The 19,118-nt window shown below is 38.0% G+C and overlaps 1 protein-coding gene across 1 annotated transcript in view; it reads right to left on the bottom strand.

The window, feature by feature from the left end:
* The window catches only part of SLC49A4 (solute carrier family 49 member 4), a 65,341-nt gene that overhangs the window by 741 nt on the left and 45,482 nt on the right, over positions 1 to 19,118 (bottom strand). The window contains exons 7-8 of the mRNA XM_054381318.1: positions 14,575 to 14,702; positions 3,556 to 3,738 (exon numbers count right to left, since the gene is read on the bottom strand). Coding sequence (XP_054237293.1) covers positions 3,556 to 3,738; positions 14,575 to 14,702 — 311 coding nt within the window. The remainder of the gene's footprint in view (positions 1 to 3,555; positions 3,739 to 14,574; positions 14,703 to 19,118) is intronic.

The following is a 19,118-nucleotide window of genomic DNA, read 5'->3' as shown; positions in this document are numbered from 1 at the left end:
CTCCCCTATGAAGAGAGACCTGGGGTGGTTTAGTCTTGAGAAGAGAAGACTGAGAGGCCATCTCATCAAAGACTATAAATATCTGAGGGGTGGGTGTCAAGTGGAGGGGGCCAGGCTCTTTTCAGTGGTGCACAGTAATAAGACAAGGAACAACAGGTTCAAGCTTGAACATAGAAGATTTCATCTCAACATGAGGAGAAACTTCTTTACAGTGAGGCTGCCCAGAGCGGTTGTGGAGTCTCCTTCTCTGAAGGCTTTCAAAACCCACCTAGATGCATTCCTGTGTGGACTAGCCTAAGTGATCCTGCTTTGGCAAAGGGGGGTTGGACTTGATGGTCTCTGGAGGTCCCTTCCAACCTCTAATGTACTGTGATACATACACACACACACATATATATGCTACAACTAATGCCTCCAGCTAACGTTAATCCCCCTTAGTCAACCTGTCAATGAAGAGAACAAGGGGAAAAGAAACTAAATCTATCACTGCTAATGGAAAATAAGCCATTTCTGAAGACTCTACTCATTAGTTCTTTGATTTCTATGGACTGAAAACTAAATCAGATTAGAAGTGTGAGAAGTAAGACTTGTTTTTGAATCAAACCTGCTACACAGTATGAGGAAGGAAAATCAATTGCTCAGAAGAACCTTGTGAGCAGGTCAATCAACTAAGTTTAAAACTAGTTGCACCAACAGCTCCTCAGAAGCCTCCTTTTCGCTGTTAGACATAATGTACTACTCTTCAAAGCCTGTGTTCCAAATTCAGTAAATCCTATTGTCTGATATTTGACTGCTAAATAGAAGCTCTATCAGATTTTGGGGATTGGGTTTTGGTGGTTTTTAAAATATTTTTTATTTTTTTTGTTTGGGTTGTTTGAAGAAAAATCCACAACAAACCAAACCAAACAAATTCACCACAATTAGCTTTAACATTTTACAGGACACAGTATTTTATTAATTTTTTTTAAAGTTTCCTTTAGTATCAGTAAGATTAACTTTTACAGAATCTAAACTCTCAAAGTCCAAGTTAATCAAAATCAAGACTTCAGCACTGCTGCTTTCTTAAATCTGTATTTACATTGCTAAAAGAAAAAGTGCACTGTATATTACACAATGCAAAAGGCGAAAATCAAAAAGCCAAAAGAAAAAAAAAACAGAAAAAATAAAAATCAACCTTCCAAGCACTGTAATCTTCAACAACACCTTCCTTCACCCACCAAAATCCCTTACAGATTTGTTTAGGCAGTAATCTTATTAAAACCTGTGTAAAAATTACCTAGGCTTAGAGATGACCACGTTATGCAATGCCAGAAGTCAATAAGCAAATGCTTGGCTATTATTTTCCTTGTAACGTTCTTGCTAATTGGATTAAGTAGACTTTAACCAAAATATCCTAAAAGATCAAATTTAACTTGTGAATCCTTCACATCTTTTGTAATTTAGAATTTGTGACAGCACTGTCAATGCATGCTAACACATTGATCATGTTAAGGTAAAAGATTGATTTGCTTTTGTTTTTCTCTTGGAAGCCCCTGCAGAAAAAGCAAAGGAAACTGCATCCAGTGAGCACAGCTTTGGGTCTCAGGACACAACACTAGCATGGAGGCTGAGCTTTAGAGAAGTTTACATCTCCACTGTGCTAGCTGGACCAAAATCTGCAGTGCACTAGAAAGTTTCCAAGGCTTGGCTCTTCCACAGCCTTTGCAATTATCAGACTTCAAGGAGAAAAGGTGAGAAATCAGAACTGAAACTACTGAAAGACTTTTTGGCCTAAAAAGCAAGACTGTAGGAAGATGAATCTGACTGAGTTCTAGTTTATCTGTAAGCTGCTTAAATGCCATTACAGGATGTTTTTGAACTAAATGAAAGACAAACATTTAAGAACATTATCTACCTTCTACAGGATTTTTTAATCAAAGGAGCCAATAGCACCCACTGGCTTTGATTCCCCCCAGTGGTTACATGCACTCTTGTGTTTTTGGTCACTTGTGATCCACTGCATCATGGAGAATGATCCCCCTAACGATATATTGCTTTCTAATATTTTTTTTCCTCTAAAGAAATAGTGAAAATATTCCAAGTACATGAATATACTATTTTCAGTTTTATCTTTACCTGAATTTATTGATACCTGCTAGGGAAATACTTAAGAAAAAAAAAAAAAAGCCCCCAAATACCTTATTTATGAGAAAATGAGTTAATTTTATCAGCATTCTTCTGTCAGAAGTGAGACACTGTATCCCTACTCTCAATATTAATTAATTCTGAATACTGGATTGTTCCTTTGAAAAACGCTGAAAAAATTCCCTGACTATTGTATGTAGTCTTTTCAGCTCAGGTATAAATGTTGGAAATTGTATTTATATGTGAACAGAATTCACACCAATTAATATTAATCACAAAAGCACTCCTTAAAATGCAAAGACTGAATACCATGCCACTCAGGCTGGGATGGAATTCAGATTTCACAATGATGCAGTCCGATGTTAGTATTATAAATAAATAAGTAAACAAGCAAATAAATAAATACATAAATACATAAATAAATAAATAGTGTTGTGTTTACATACCACAGGTTGCAACAGGGCTGTTAACCTGCTTGTGATTCCTTGGCAGAAACACACAAATCACTCTGACAATTTGCCCCAGGCTGTAACTTTCATAATTTCAAGCACAACGCATTCTGCAAATTGTTGTTCTCCTCTTTGTTATAAAACACACCACCTTAAGAAGCACATGCACTCATGATAACATACAAAAGTTTGCAATTTCTAATGGTTCCAAAGCAAAACATTGCTTTGCAAGTCTTGCTTCGTGAAGCAAATGTTTACCACAAAAACAAAACACAAAACAAAAATCTGCATCTTTGAAAAACATTAATGAGGACCACTTCCCTTTGAAAGCAAGATGGGTTCCTATTTCACAGCTTAGAGCAATAATATATATTATAGTCTGTTAAACAGTGAGTTGAAAGTTATGATTATGAATTGTGAGGAAGCAATTAATACTTGAAAGATGAGCAAGTCTGAAGAAGTGTTGATGAAAATATCAAGCAAAACAGTGTTCTGCCTCATTAGGCCACTAGATTATCAGAAGGAAGGAGTATTTAATCTTTGAGCAGTGGTCAGGAGATGCTCCCTCCCCTGCAGTTCAACACACTGAATGGAGCTTACCCTCCTGGGCAAAAGGGTTATATCCTGCACCACGAGACTGGATTAGCTTTTTAGTGGTTTTGAACACCCGTAGACAGAAACATTATTGATGGGCACATTACCCAGACCTTTATACAAACATGATGATAGTAGGTATCTTGATGGGTTCTGACTACAGCAAATTCTAAGTAGCATATGACTGTATACATCTTGTACTAGAGCATTTCATTTTTATTAGCATGCATACAAAAAAAGAACAATTAAAGTTCTTCTCCTTTGCTGCTATATAGGTGATTCAAACACTTAATTATTAACAGAAATTGTATGTGCAAACCATTCCCTCTACTGACAAGGGTATGTCTTCATGGAGAATTAGATTTTCAAAGTAGCTTAGATTGCTTACCTGTATGGTAAAACGTGAGGAAAAACAAAAGCACTCCCATAAACACATTACTCAAAAAGGTGACAACTCCACAGGTAATTCCTTCTGGAACAGGGTACACTGTCTCCACAAAGAGTTCAAAGAATATTGGTACACTGCTGTTGAGGAATATACCCAACAAAATGCAGGATGTGTACAGTGTAGCTATAAAAGAAATAAAAACAGTTATTAATTTCACACTGTCATTTCCCCCCCCATTTAGAGCTGTCACGAATACTAATGCTTTAGGAACTGAAAAACGCATAAATTTATTTTTATTCTCTGTGTATCATAAAGCATATCACATCCCACTAGTTTTATGCAGAATGCATACATTAATTTTGAACAAAAGAATAGAAACACTGATTTTTCATTTAATTTTTTTTAAACAGAACCCATGAATACACATTCAGTGGTTTGAAATTCACTTTCAAATCAAACAAACAGGACAAAATTATGAATGCAAAGCATCACCTACAGTCTGATTTCTGAAATGAATAGAAACTATTGTCCTAGACACAATTAGGACAGAGAGCAATTAATGTACCAAATTGGAAATGGACATGGATTAACCTTTTGACTTAGCTCTAAAGGTCAAAAGTAATTTTGTTTCCATTTTACAAATAAATCCTAACGATCTACCAGATATCAAGACATTAGTATTCAGCACAGCCACAACATGTTGAATCCCTTTCTGCTTCAAAAGGAAGTGAAGGGCACCCCACCCCTGGCAGGAACAGCACATGTCTAATAACACAGATTATTCACTGCTGTGCAACAAATTATTTTTCCTTGCAAGAATTAACAGAATAAAGACATTTCTTCAATAGCCTCAAATATTTTGTTCTACAACTTCTGACACTACCAAATACTTAACAGTGATTAATATCTTAATATAGATGCTCAATGTGACTATTTATTAATAAACCTGTGTTACCTATTTCTGAAAAAGAGAAAAGTTTAGAAGCATTTAGTATCTATCTATCTTCCCTATGAAGAGAGACTGAGATCCCTGGGGCTGTTTAGTCTTGAGAAGACTGAGAGGGGATCTGATTAATGTCTATAAATATCTGAGGGGTGGGTGTCAAGTGGAGGGGGCCAGGCTCTTTTTGGTGGTTCACAGTGATAAGACAAGGACCAATGGGTTCAAACTAGAACATAGAAGATTTCATCTCAACATGAGGAGATACTTTACAGTTTCTCTTTCACCCTTTACAGAGGGTGACAGAGCACTGGAACAGGCTGCCCAGGGGGGTTGTGGAGTCTCCTTCTCTGGAGAATTTCAAAACCCACCTGGATGCATTCCTGTGCAGATTACCCTAAGTGATCCTGCTCTGGCAGGGGGGTTGGACCTGATGATCTCTTGAGGTCCCTTCCAACCTCTGATATACTGTGTAATACTGTGATATAGAAATGTAAAGAAGTCTGTGCTGAGTGCTGTCTTGCTGACTTGCAGTCTCAACAACCTGAGGTTATCAATCAAGTAAACAGTATAAGCAAACAATTACAAGACTTGCAGGAGGAAAGGAAAAACAAAAAAAAAAAAAAAAGAAAAAGAGAATAGAATAGTCTGGAATAATTTCTGAAGTTTCTATCAAAATAACAAGAAAATGTAATGAAAAACTTTTCAGCTACCTAAGTGTTACCAAATCAGAGGGAAATTACTTCCAGCATCATTTCACTACAGCACAGTACAAAAATCCTTAGACAATTTTCTTTTTTTCTTTTTCATACAGATTACACATTTATATAAACTAAAAACCACATTTTCAGTTTAACTGACATTTGTCTGTCTTGGAAAGAGAACTGAAACAGCTCTACTTCATCTTCTGTTAAGCTCAAGCTTTCAATTGAGAAACTGTTAAGAACCAGGAAACTTTCAGCTTAAAAAAAAGATTAAGAACATTAAAAAAAAAAAAAATCACTGTTCTTAAAATATGAAGAATCACAGAAAAGAGATAAAGGCATTAAGAAACAGAAAGGCCTATCAGATCCTCCATTTTATGTGGTGTGCTTCCAGGGCACAAAGACAGATTTCTTTCTCCACAGAAGATTTGCCTGGACAGGAAAAAAAGGACAGAAGTCCCAGTCAGAATGATTATATAGCTGTCACAACTTCTGGAGACACAGCTGGCTCCTGGTTGGTTTTTTTTAATATAACAGAATGTTCTGAGTTGTTAAGACACACACACCAAAAAAAAAAAAAAAAAAAAATAAAAGGGAAAGAAAAGAACAAATAAACCATGATGACATTTCCAAGTCTCAAGTTCTTATTACAAACTGCAGAATAGAAGTCAAAGAAATGGATGCAAGGTTATCTTCAAGAGTCATGAGAGCGAAAGGAAAAAAAACCAAACCAGTATTAGGATCCTCATCCTGATGGGGTCTCCTAGCTAACATTGAAGAATTGATTCCCTAGTTACAAGATTCAGTGATTTTTTCCTGCAAGTCTTCACCGGTATTTAAAATTTCATGAAGCTCTCTTTGAACTCCTGTACACCTCAAACACCACTGCTCTAAATGTCTTTAACTGCTCTCAGGTCTAGCCAGCAACTCCAAATATATTCAGCTATATGAAATTTTCTTGTTGGCTTGAGAAACCAACACATAAATGAAACAGAAGAATCTTTTAACATAAATGAACAACATCTGCCCTTGATTACATCCATTTGAAGATATCTGTAGGTAACTACTTGTAACTTCCAGAGAACATTGTCAGAAGTTTCCCCAAAGAAAAGGGAGTTGTAGCCATCTCTAATTCTGTATCAGAAACTCAAACAGTACAAACAGTCATGAAGCTGCTGACAGCCACAACTGCACCATCAAAAGTAAAGCTGTATACACAGGGTGCCAGAGGCAATACCTCTGCAGGAAGACTGAAACCTCTTCCAGAAAGAACAGCAGCTACGAAAGGGAAAGTCACATGCCTCTGAATAGAAACAATCTCTATGTGTATCATTTCCAGAAACTTAAGATTCACTTGAGATGAAGGCAAAAAGATGCATCTAAGATTAGCAGCCTTTTAAAAGATCAAGACTTCAAATTGTAGTCAATACAGGAGGTGCCAAAGGTTCCATAAAAAAAAAAAAACCAACAAACCAACAAACCAACAAAAGAATCACATAGAAGGCTTCAAAATAAATTTGATAATTTAATATGGCAGATGAATTACATCATACTGAAATATATTAAGACGACTAGACTGCAAGCAAACAGGCACAGAAATTGCACCCTTACATTTCCTTGTCACTACAGCTTCCATACCACTATGAGCAAAGCAGTGTTAGCATTACCTTTTAGTTCACCCCAAAGCATTACCTATCTCACATGAGCATGCCAAAACCAGCCAGCTGAATACCTATGACACCACATCAGCTGAGATCATAAGTAATACTTAAATATATACATGTGTACACACATATCTGGAAACTAATAAGAGGTAAAGTCAAGGCAAAAGGACAGGCAGAATATAGGAGCCAATAGATGCCATTTTCAGTTCTAAAATCTAATCTAAATGATAGCTTGAAACTGGTAAATCACAAAAGGAAGCTCTGCTAGTGAAGGTGACATACAGATGTGAAAGCCTCCCTTAATGGGTACATATCATAGTGGCAGGAGAATATTTTTACTTCATATTTCTGTAAATGATCTAGGGTCTAAGTGGTATACAAATAAGCTCCTTCCATTAACTTGGCAATTAAATCACAAATCCAACTGACCAACAAAAGTTGAAGGTAAGATGTGCAGTTTCAGAATAAGAAGTTATAGGAAGAAGTCAAATAAGAGCTCGAAATGATTTTTTTTTAAATTTCACACACTGAATAGCACAACTCATATTCCAGCTCATGGGCAATGAGACACTACAGCTGGGAGAATGCCACCTATTAACAGAGACCATTTACTTTCCATTTCAGTGACCTTGCATTGAAAGAATGCAAACAATTACCACAATTTTATACTGTGAAAGAACAGCTGCTAAAGTTACGGTGAATGTTTTTTCAATTAAGACAATCTTGATGACAGTCATTGGAAAGGAATATAAAGATATAAAAGCACTGACAAAAAAAAAAAAAAAGGAAAAAAAAAAAAAGAGAGATGGTTTACCAAAAAGTTAACAATTATGTCCTAAAGTCCAACAAGGACAAACAAATGGACAGGTGTACACCGCAGACGTCTTGTCATGCTGTTAGCATTAAAGATTTGGGTTTTTTAAACAACTTTTTCTTAGGAAAAGAAATTAGCTGCCTATGTTGCAACGTGCAAAACTCTGTACCAGAGACAGTGGCAGCTGTGGACATCAATAAATAATGACATTGGGCTGGGTTTCTTTAAATCATTTTGATTAATGTCATGTTTTAAAGATGTTTGTGTGAATTAAGCAGCTATTTCTCAGGTTGGCCACTGCAAAAAGATCAGGAAAGGCAAAACACCCAGTTGAAGCACAGCTGCTTCAGAGAATTGGTCCAGAGCTGCTGCAGCAGGTGGCTCGAGCTAGGCTTCATCATGTCATGTTCTGCAATATGTTTAGCAATTTACCCTTGAATTACGCCATCACTAAACATGTAACTAGAGCCTGATCCAAGCCCAGATGAAAGTGATGGAAGGATGTCCATTGATGTAAACAGTTCTTATCAACCCATTAGCACATATATCTTGACTGATTTTTAACAGAATATGAAATAGTACCATTTCTTAAAGAGATAAATTTACAAAGGAAATGTGATATGCTAGAGCAGTATCAAGTGCAAGCAGGTGGTACAGTATCTTCTTCCAAAGTCCTCTGCCAGAAACTCTTGAACTCTGTACATTTTGTAACAGTTCTCTCTTAGACAAACTAAGCCAAGACTCACATAAATTTCATACGGCTCAAAGGAAAGTAAACACAACTGAATATGTTCTCTTGGGTACAGCACACAATTTAAAGCAAAGTCTGTGGAAATTTGGGGCATTTTGTTATTGCCCTTTATAACAGTATCCCAAATGCCAAAACAAAAGGATAACCCTCATGTAGATGAATGCTTTCTAGACTTCAGTATCCTCATGAATGACCTGAACAATTCCAAGTCAGTTCCTACTAAACTCTCTAAAGTCTGTTGAAGTGGAATGAAACTTCCCTGTAATTTAATTCTTGCTATCAGCCATCGTAAAAAGAGTTGTGGAAGAAGTCCTCCTTAACCTCTCTATGAGAAATGTGACTCCCTCAAGGTAAGACAGTAATTTTTCCTGTAATTCATTTATAGGAACTAAAAACACAATACAAGGGGATGTCCCTGTAGTGCACATTTATAACATCAATATGTTGCATTGCCTGGATTTCCATTCAGCATGCACTGATCAAATTCTTATTTCATGATACAGTTATGAAAGGAACCAAAAATCTGATCAAATTGGATTTGTTCTATATACTTCCCAAGAGAAAAAAAGCGAGTAGAACTTGCTTTGAAAGCAGAGCATTCACTTTGGAGAACTAAAAGTGAAGAAATTACTGAGTGAGCCTGGGGGAAGATAGAAATCATACAATATTTGAGACTTGGTATCAAGGGGTATTGAAAAGTTGCCAGATTTATAAATACTCATCCCTGAAACCTGCATCCCAAATTCCAAGCACTGTACGCTACTTAACATGGAAGGTTTTAACTGTTTTTAAATAAAAACCGTAAAATGATTTCTTCTTTAAGCTGTTCTCTCTCTGGATTTACAGAAGCCTTCAGGAAGACAGAGGTCATTATTCCCACCTCATGAGTGAGAAAGGCACAAGAGGAGTAGGGGTAATGATTTGCACACCACCACAAGCAGATTAATGCTGAAGCTAGAAATAAGAAATGTTTTCAGGACACTATTTTACCCATTGGGCCCCTCTGCCTTATACTCCAGCACATCTTGTTTATAGTAAAGAAATTAAAGAATAAACCAGTCAGTTTTAAATAATTAACATCCCTCTTTTTCAATGCTGTGCTCTGTAGATGAGGACAGGGAGACAGATGTGTTTGTGACACTCAATCTGTTGAACCTGAAAATAAAACGTAGGCTGCTTAACCTAAATATAGTCATCAACTCATGGAGCTGCCATTGCATTCAGAGTATCTGCAATGTAGCACTAAAAAACATTTTGTAAAGCGAAATTCTGCTGAATGTGCTCATAAATATTAGAATATTCTTGATATGCTGTGCTGAAAACATTCCATCCGAGCTTCAAGCAACCAGAGTTGCATATCAATTTTTGGAAAGTGCCAGTATTTGTATCCAGAGATACAACCAGCAATACAAAGTGGCAAGATACTGAGACTGGCATTACAATAGCTTACACAATTATTTTGGGTCAGAGTATCCCATTGTACATAAATTCACATAATGAAGTTCAGAACAAAGCAAACTAACAATGGACTTGGCACAGAGTAACAGATCAGCAGCTGCATTGGGAATTCAATGGAAAAAACTATTTCAATGCTCAACACGTACATAAAGTTGTCTCCGAAACTTGCTGAAAAATGCAAATAATATACATTAAAATTAAAATTTCTCAAAAGAAAATTCAAGCTTGCTTAAAATGTAAACTGATTCCAGAATCAAGGGTTTTTAAGAGCTGTGATTAGCTGATGAGAGGTGTGGTAGACAGATGATACAGTAGCTGTGATGGTACTGTATCGTTATTGCCTTCCTTGCCCTTTCCCTCCCTCCCCCCACTAACAGTTATAGTTTCATACACGACTCCAAATACATTTTCTACAAAATCTTTTGGAAAATTTATGAAGCCAGCAAGTGACAGAAAACTTGCATTGCTCTGCAGCAGAAGGAAAAACAGTGTATTATGATAATGCAGAGCAATGCAGGCATTACACAGTACAAACAATGCTAAACAGCATCATTTAAAGGAAACACAAAGCAGTCATTGATTTTTAATATCTGCATTAAAGGTCCCCATTCCAAGTAATTCCATTTTGTAGGAAATATCTTTAGATGATGTGCCTATTTACAAGGCATTAGGAGAATGTTCCACAAACAAGTGCAGGAAAAAACACATTTTGCTCTGACCATTTTTTTAAAAATGTAATTCCTTCCCTCAGTATTTAAGCCACAACTGCTACAAAGAATACTGATTGAAAGAGAGGAGGCCTTTGTGTGTATTTTAAAGACAAGTCTTCAAAGATTTCCCCCCACCCCCTTTCCTTTTGGGTGAGTATCAGGCCAAACTCTCTCATCTTTTTATCATTTCAAAAGCCTGCTTGCAGGTAAACATTCCCACCTGAGTGCTTACTCTGGAGACCAGGTGAGAAAGAAGAAGAGGGTTTTCAGAAGAGGAGAATAAGCATGGATGCCACACAATATCCACAAGCTAATGGGAAAAAATATTTTTGCACCTGGGGAAATCACTGGCAAGGTCTACTTATGGACATGAACTGTATTTGTGGATCAAGCAGCTGCCAAGTGAGATGAAGTGGATGATGATGTTCTCTAACTAGCCTTCACCTCTAGGGTGAAGCATGCCCTATATTCTGGACCAGTACCAAAACTTCCATGAGACATCTTGCTTCCTCATCAAAACGACCATCCTGTCCCATGGAGTCTATCAGTCATATAGATATTTTAGCAGTTTCCAGGTATGCCTAAAGATGGCAATGCTTGTGGTTTTGTAGGGCAACAATGACTTGCTCAAGAGAACCACATCAGAGGCAAGGCAAAAGAGGAGGGGAAAGCCCCTCACAAAATGGGAGCTGGTCAGTTGGACAGGAAAACCTCCTTGCAAGAACAAACATATCCCCCCATAAGTTTCCACAACAGTTAGTTTTGAACTCGGCTTGCTTAACATTGACATTTGTATGAGTCTGAGATTGTGGACCAAGATTTATCACTGGCTTTATAGCAGCACTGAGACTGACACTTCTGTTTCTTGCCACTGGACAAGTAGTTGAGGAGCTCAACATCAAACCATGTTGCCCTCAGTAACACAAGAATTCTTGCTTTGCAGCAGGTGTTCAGTCATGCCTGCAAAGTAGCTCTGGAACACAAAGCATTACATGGACCTCTCAAAAAATAAAAGATGAAGGAAAAAAAAAAAGAGGTGGAAAAAAAAGGAGGAGAAAAAGAAGAGGAGGAGAAAAAAGAGGAGAAAAAAAGAAACTCTGCCACAATGATGGCTGCTGTTGTTTTGCACATCTTCCAGCTCTACAAAAACTCTCAGTATAACTAACTGAAAGTCCACTGTCAGCACTGGTCCACTGAGTATGTAGAATGACTTCCACCTTAACCAGCAACCTCAAATCACACCCTACAGCTGCCAGGCATTGGCCTGCATTTCACTTGCTACATTTATACTTTGATATACTCTACATCTCAAACTTTTAATTAAAAAGAAGGGAAAAAAACTTCATCCAAATCAATTCAAATGTACCATTTCTCCAAATTACTGTGGAACGCAGAGGTCATCATCATATTGCATCATTACATTGAGGAATAATCTAGCATGAAGTCCTATAAATTAGCTTAAATGGCTTGTGTGTTTTCATCCATAAAGGCATATTTCATGAAGATACACCAATGCTTTTCTGTGTACAAGGATCTAAATTGAACAGGCACATTACATTTTATCTGAACTTTAATGAGAAAAGGCTGTCAGGAACCCTGCCTCTGCCTATCCACAGAGTTTAAACATTGTAGCACAGAAGAAAAATACAAAGAGAGAGATCTTACTTGGAGGCTGCACATTAGGCCCTGATGCTTTAGATTGCCTTTTTTTTGAGGAATGCACCATATTGCTGGCATTTCTACTCAAAACAAACTTGTGTTTTATAGAGAAGGGTTCAACATTTACAGTGACATATAAGAACAGCAGACAGAAAATTCTAAAATACAGTTCACAACTCAATTGAGGAATTATCCATTTTAAAAGAAGTAAGTATAGGAAAAGAACAACCTAATCCCCAGATTTTTATCAAAGGATACTAGTTTAGGATATCTTACACACTTATGTCCTGACAGTGCAACACTTTTCCCAAAAGCACCACAATGCACCTACATGTTATGAACAAGGAAGAATTCATAGAATGGCTTAGGTTGGAAGAGACTTTGGAGATCACCTAGTCCAACCTCCCTGCCATTGGCAGGGACACCTCTCAACTAGACTTAGCTGCTCAAGGCCTCATCCAGTCTGGCCTGGAACACCTCCAGGGAAGAGGCAGCCTGTTCCAGAGTCCCACCACCCTTGTATTGAACAACTTCTTCCTAAGATCCAGTCTAAACCTACTCTCCCTCAGCTTCAAACCATTCCCCCTTGTCCTGTTTCTAGACACCATTATGAAAAGTCCCTCTCCAGGCTTCCTGTAGGAACCCTTCAGGTATTGAAAGGCAGCTATAAGGTCCCCCCAGAGTCTTCTCTAGGCTGAAGAACCCCAGGTCTGTCAGCTATCCTCATAGCAGAGGTATTCCAGCTCTTGGATCCTCTTTGTGCCCCTCCTCTGGACTTGCTTCAACAGCTCTGTGTCCTTCTTGCTGGGGACAGCGTAACTGGATGTGGTATTCAAGGTGGGGTCTCACAACACCAGAGTAAATGGGAAGAATCACCTCTCTTGACCTGCTGGCCACACTCCTAGAGCCTATACTGCATGCAGAGGTCTTTACAAAAAATAAAATCAAAGAGAGCTCCCTCATTAGTGAATACATATATGATGAATTCCACCTCTTGAAATCCCCCTGCTTCCTGCTTGTGCATAGACTCAAAGGGACATTTCTGTGGTGCATCAGAGGACAGCGTTTACCTTACTGCAGGCTTGCAGCGAGGAAGCAGGCAAGCACAAGAAATACAGATTTATTTCAGATTTGATGGAAAGCATAGTCATTTGGTAGGACAACAGGCTCCATGAAACCTATTTATTGATTAAAGTACATTTTATTTCAGCAGTTCTTAAAAAAATAGTTCAAATTTCAAGATAAATCACGAATTTGACCTATCCATCCAGATGGTGTTTCTCCTGAATTGATCATGTATTTCAATTTGCTGTACCCACTTTGGTTTATAGTTGTGACACAAGCAATGCACCAAGGACACTTACTGAATTCAAAGTTAATTTGAGTCAAACAGTATTTTACATACTCTCCACACCAAGCTCTTTATTAAAAATGGGGGAAAAAATAGTTTTCATTTCTCCTGTAATAAACTTGCCTATAAAAAAAGATAGCACTCTATGTAAAATGGATTTACAGAATTCTCTAATAAATGTTTTCTAAAATCTCAACGGCTTAATTTTACTGTAACTCATTACTCTGCTGAAGGTCTTGAATAAAGGGTGGAACAGTCCTTTGGTGCAGACAGTAAAGTGAAGGACAGATTTTTAAGAATTAAGCAGTACTAATTTTCAACTATGTGTACAGCTTGCTGCCAGCTTGAGTACACCTCTAAGCTTTTCCCTCCACTCCTGCCAAAAACACTTTACTTCACCTTTTTGAGGTGCAGGATGAGTTACTTTGGGGCTGGGAATAGTTTGCTGAACTTGCACACAGGTGCAAAAGGACAGCTTAGTGCAGGGATAGTATTTTCAGCTATCTAAGTCTATGGGTCACTTGGTTGAACTGCTCACTACATGTTTCCAATAACCAATGTTAAGTTTCAAGTCCCCAGATTCCCAGACATGTCACAGTTTCTTACATGCAATGCTACTCCACCATCTGATTCTTCTTGGTTTATTTCTCATCTTTGTTTTGAAATAACACTCAAACCAGAAAAACCCTCCATCCCCAAAAATCAGTTTTAAATGTATATTCTGGGTTCTTAGCAATAAGTTTTGATAGTTTTTAATCTTTTTATGGAGTTATGCAAAGCTGGAAAATATATTTCAGATTCAACAGGTTTTCTAAACCTCTTTTTTGTGTGTGTGTGTGTGTGTATCTTGGCAGAACTCCTGTGCTACTAAAGATACCAACTGGCTTACAATATAGTTGAATCAAGACTGCAAATATTTGCCTGCAATACCACTTATGAATAATAGGAATTAAAATAATTATTGATACCTGTGGTTAAAGGCAGATGAGTGACACTAGTTAGGCAGGTGAGAGTGAACCAGGTTGATGCTAATGTTGCTCCAGATAAAAGCAGCAGCAGTATAAACTTCAGCATGCCCCTGATAAAATCTGCAAATCTAAAATAAAAGCACACATCAGAGCACAAAGAATGCTGATTTTCATATTATTTGAATGTGATGCTTGACAATTAATTCAGTATATTCTCATTAAACATTTTAGAGACTATAAAAACATTTTTAAAATGGTTTTTCATTTTCAGAAATAGAACAAAGACATTTTTATAAAATGGGGATATTTCCAGCTGTCAAGCTGAAGAGCAATGGATTTTTTAGCTGTCACAAAGCAACCACCAAACCAGAACAATTCTCAAGGCAATCAATTGAAAACACGTGGTATACAGGAAGGGTTTTTTTTTCCCCTGCATTTGTTGGACACAACATCATGCTACTACTTACATTGCTGTTTTGTCAGTGTTTGCCAGTCTCCCTTGGCAGCCACACCACTCAATTAGCATATGTGGAGGCTGTTGCATTTCATTCAAGACATAGTTGAGTGTTAAGATTCATTACTGTGGGAAATAACAAAACTCCAAATACCACAATCCCTAGATCAAAGGTGACAAGGAACAGCTTCTGAAGCCCTAGATCCAACTGTGATGAAACTCCTGGTGGCTTAGGCAAAGCAGGAAGCCTTTACACAGGTGGTCACTCTGCTGGTGGCTCTTTTGGATTAAAATGTTCCAGAACCCAAGTGCTTGCCCAACTGGCAGCCTTGGGGAGGACAGCCCTACAAGTCCTTGGGCAGCCTGGCTGTTATACAGAGGGATATATGATCTTTATACCACCTGGTGGTACAATTGCTTTTTTCATCTTTTTTTCCTTTTTCTTTCAAGGAGACAGAATGCAACCCAGCAGTGCTCACATGGCATAATTATCAGTATGACTGCTCTTTTCAAAAGGGATTTCATCAGAGCTACTAAAAAGAGATGTATTAGAAAAGGCAAAGTCATTTATCCACCAGCAATTTTCTGTAATATCCTGCTTAGGGGATGTGACTTTGGGCTACACAGGTTAGGTATGCATGTCTTAAGAATGTCTTTGGCCTTCATAGCCTTCTGTTTTGATTCAGCTAATGGCAGTGCAATCCACCTAGGTTGATCCATGATGAAATCTGTCCATTTGTCAGCTTACTGCACCTTCTGTGCCCTGATGAAGATCATTGTACAGGCAGATACTTTATATCTCACATGATAAAACAGATAATGCTACCAACATTTTGAGAACTAGGAACCTCAGCTTCACATACACCATAAGAGATGTATGAGCAAATAAATCCCCCACAAGCCTCCACCCCACTTCTTTTCTCTTATTTTGATTCTCCCTGTGCTTTAATTCCACATTGAATTTAGCAGTGAGTAGGTCAATACACAGCAGTGGAAGATCAATGCTGCATATAATCTTAAAAGTTTATGACTGCAGTGTTCAAGTGGCTTATACATTAATCTCCAATAATCAGAGGTTAGCTGCTACTGTGGTTTGTGTTTTTTCTCTGACAATCCAAATCAAGCAGTCAGGATCACCTCTTCCCAGTGCTCTTCCCAGTTTCTTTAATTATTCTTTGGGATCACAGGGGTCAAAATCAGCAATTCTAAAAGCTTCTCAGAAGCATCTCAATGTACAAACTTTCAGCTTCTTCCACAGAGTCCCTGCTTTGCCTCCAGCAAATACCACCACTATTCCCTTTCCTTACAGGCAAGAGCACTTAAGTTCCATGTAGTGAAACAGTGTGAGAAATATTTGCCTTCAGGGAAGGACATTCACAGACAACAGGTCTGGAAGGGATCTCTAGGAGGTCCTCTATCTCTATCCTCCCACCAGGAACATGTAAGGGTGGGAGGGTGATATGCAACTAAACCATTCAAGATAGTTAAGTGGAACAATATCTACCTTTACTGAGCAGCTGTGACTCTTTATGACAAAGATCCTGGTTTGAATATCAGTGGTAACAGTGTACCTCAAGGAGCTCTCAGATATCACAGGACTCCAGAAAGGTCAAGCACAAACTTAAAGGTTTATGCAATTATGAAAGTCAACCAGCAAAAAAAACATATGGGAAAAAATAACATAGCCTGAACTTGGTAATTGAAGGACTTCTGCTTCTTGTCTGATTACAGAAGATGAAAGAAAACTGTAAATCTAGTGAACTCTTCAGGACACTTCAATCAAAAAATGAGAAAAAATATTTTTATCCTCTGACCCAGTAGCTGCTATCCAAGCTCTCTGTTCTAATTCCTTCTTCACCATCTAGCACATAAGGAGATGTCTGCATGTACTGAGAAGCTAAAAAAGTAGGCACACCAAGAGAGAAGGTACATACTAACGTAGAGACAGATCTGAGTCCACTGTTGGGAACAGTCTCTTGCAATCCAGCAAACCTAGATCTAGGCTGGATCCCATAATTACAGTCACAAATCTGAGTTGCTGATGACACTGTTGCTCAGGAAATTACCACCACATCATAAAGTTTCAGTATTTTGAATATGTTGCAGGTTAAAAGCAGGTGGCAAAACTGAGTTGTGGAGGACAAAGTTTCAGACCTATCTATGATCATTATCAAATGTGGAGAGGAAAAAAACCTAAAAATTTGAGAACAGATTTCCATGCAAAGATATGGATGTGACTCTTTGACACTGCTTTCTTCAAACCAGTATCATCTGAAAGCTGCCAGCAAAGGGTACAGTACCTGCCAGCTGACCAAAATACCCCAGGCATTTAGATTATAAAATGTATCAGACAAATTATCTACACATATCTAAGTTCATAGCTACTGGGACAGCAGTGGGTGGAAAGCAGGAGGATTTATGTATTGTGGTGAGGAAAACCTGTACCATTTTAGAAATAAGGTAAACAAATTTCTAAAACTGTGCACTACTTTATAAATGTAGATGACGTAACACCTACTGTCATGTGCAGGATCTAATGCTCCAGGACAAGGCTCAGGTTGTTACAACTCTAAATGGTAGAATCTACATTGATGAAAGTGGAAGGAGCAAATTCCTAAACCGCCCCAATTTTGCTTTGATAAATCAGAAAGAAAAAAAAAAAAAGAAAAAGGAAAAAACCCAACCAAAACCCAAGAGCTTCTTGAGAAGTGGTTAAGGGACCGAGCTGCTTGCTTGGCAATTCACAGTTCTGACACTGAAATACATCAACTTGTCAGCCTTGACAAGAATCATTACTTAATTTTCCTAATTACAACTTTCAGCAGATTACAGTCAGACTCGTCATTGATTCAGCTTTACACAGATAAATGCTGAATAGGCCTAGGAGAGGGAGTCATCCATCAGGAGTGACAAATAACCTTCTCCCTCCCTTTCTGTGTGCAAACCCTCCCATTTGAACTGTGTATCACCCAAGTTAGAAAGACATATTTGGAGACAGACTGTTGGTATTTTTAAAATTTACTCAAAAGCTAAGAGCTGAATACTACAAAATCCTGCTATTCAAAATGGTCTGACATCAGTTCTGAAGCAGTTAAAGCATTTCCTGAAACTTAACCCAAGCGATATATTAAATAAATTAATATACCATAAAGATTGAGATTTGCATGCTGGCATTGACTCAGCAGATTCTCTCCTAACAACATTAAGTGAGCTGGCTAAAGGTGCCCCTCTACTATTGTAATGCTACAAATATACCAGAGATTAACTCACGACGGAAAATATTAAACTGGCACAGTACCTGCTTCAGCACGTAACCTGCCATGGCATCTGTGTCATTTACAGATTTGGTTTCAAACATCTACTTCTGGTGAGGAAACCTCGTATCTGAGCTTACCTAATCAAATGCAACTCTTTTTAGAGGAAATCAGAGTGTGGACTTTGTTCCAATAAAGTCCTTTGGCCTGCATCTGGAGCAGATGGGAGGGAAGCGCTTATTGCTTTTCCCTAGGTCAGGACTTGTTCACTCTCCCTCATTCCAGTTGCTAGGCAGCTTGCAAAATGTCAGGATGAGAAACCTCACTTTTCTTTATGCATTGATGATGCACAGCAAGTAAAAGAAGCAAGCTACAATTTCTGTGCTAAAAAGATGCCTTTCTGGGTCCATAATCCCACAACGACTGCAACAATGACAGATCCCTGCTCTTGTGCTAAACTCATTGCAGAACTGGAATCTACAAAGTGGACATGGAGAAGCCAGAACAATGTCTAGATATCCTGATGCAAGGGCAACATGTGATTTGTTTTAATCAGTTTTATAAACTTGCTGCCCAAGTACCTCCTGAAAGGATTTTTCTCTTCCCCTGTCCCTTTTTTAAAAGGAGATCTCAGTGAAGAAAAAGCAGCGGTTTTTGGAAAGGCAATACGTTTCTTGCTCGTCTGCTCTCCATGTCATCAGCACTCACAATGGCCAGAGTCAGTTGTGTTTGGATATATAAAAAGCCTACCATACATATACTATACTATACCCCATAGAAGTACAGCAAAAATAGGTGATACAGGAATCCAGCAACCTGGCCAAAACAGGCCCAGA

This window comes from Indicator indicator, chromosome 5, assembly GCF_027791375.1.
Source record: "Indicator indicator isolate 239-I01 chromosome 5, UM_Iind_1.1, whole genome shotgun sequence".
In the NCBI taxonomy this organism is placed as follows: Eukaryota; Metazoa; Chordata; class Aves; order Piciformes; family Indicatoridae; genus Indicator; species Indicator indicator.
The sequence above is the reverse complement of the archived record's forward strand: the minus strand, read 5'-3'. Positions and strand labels throughout refer to the sequence as shown.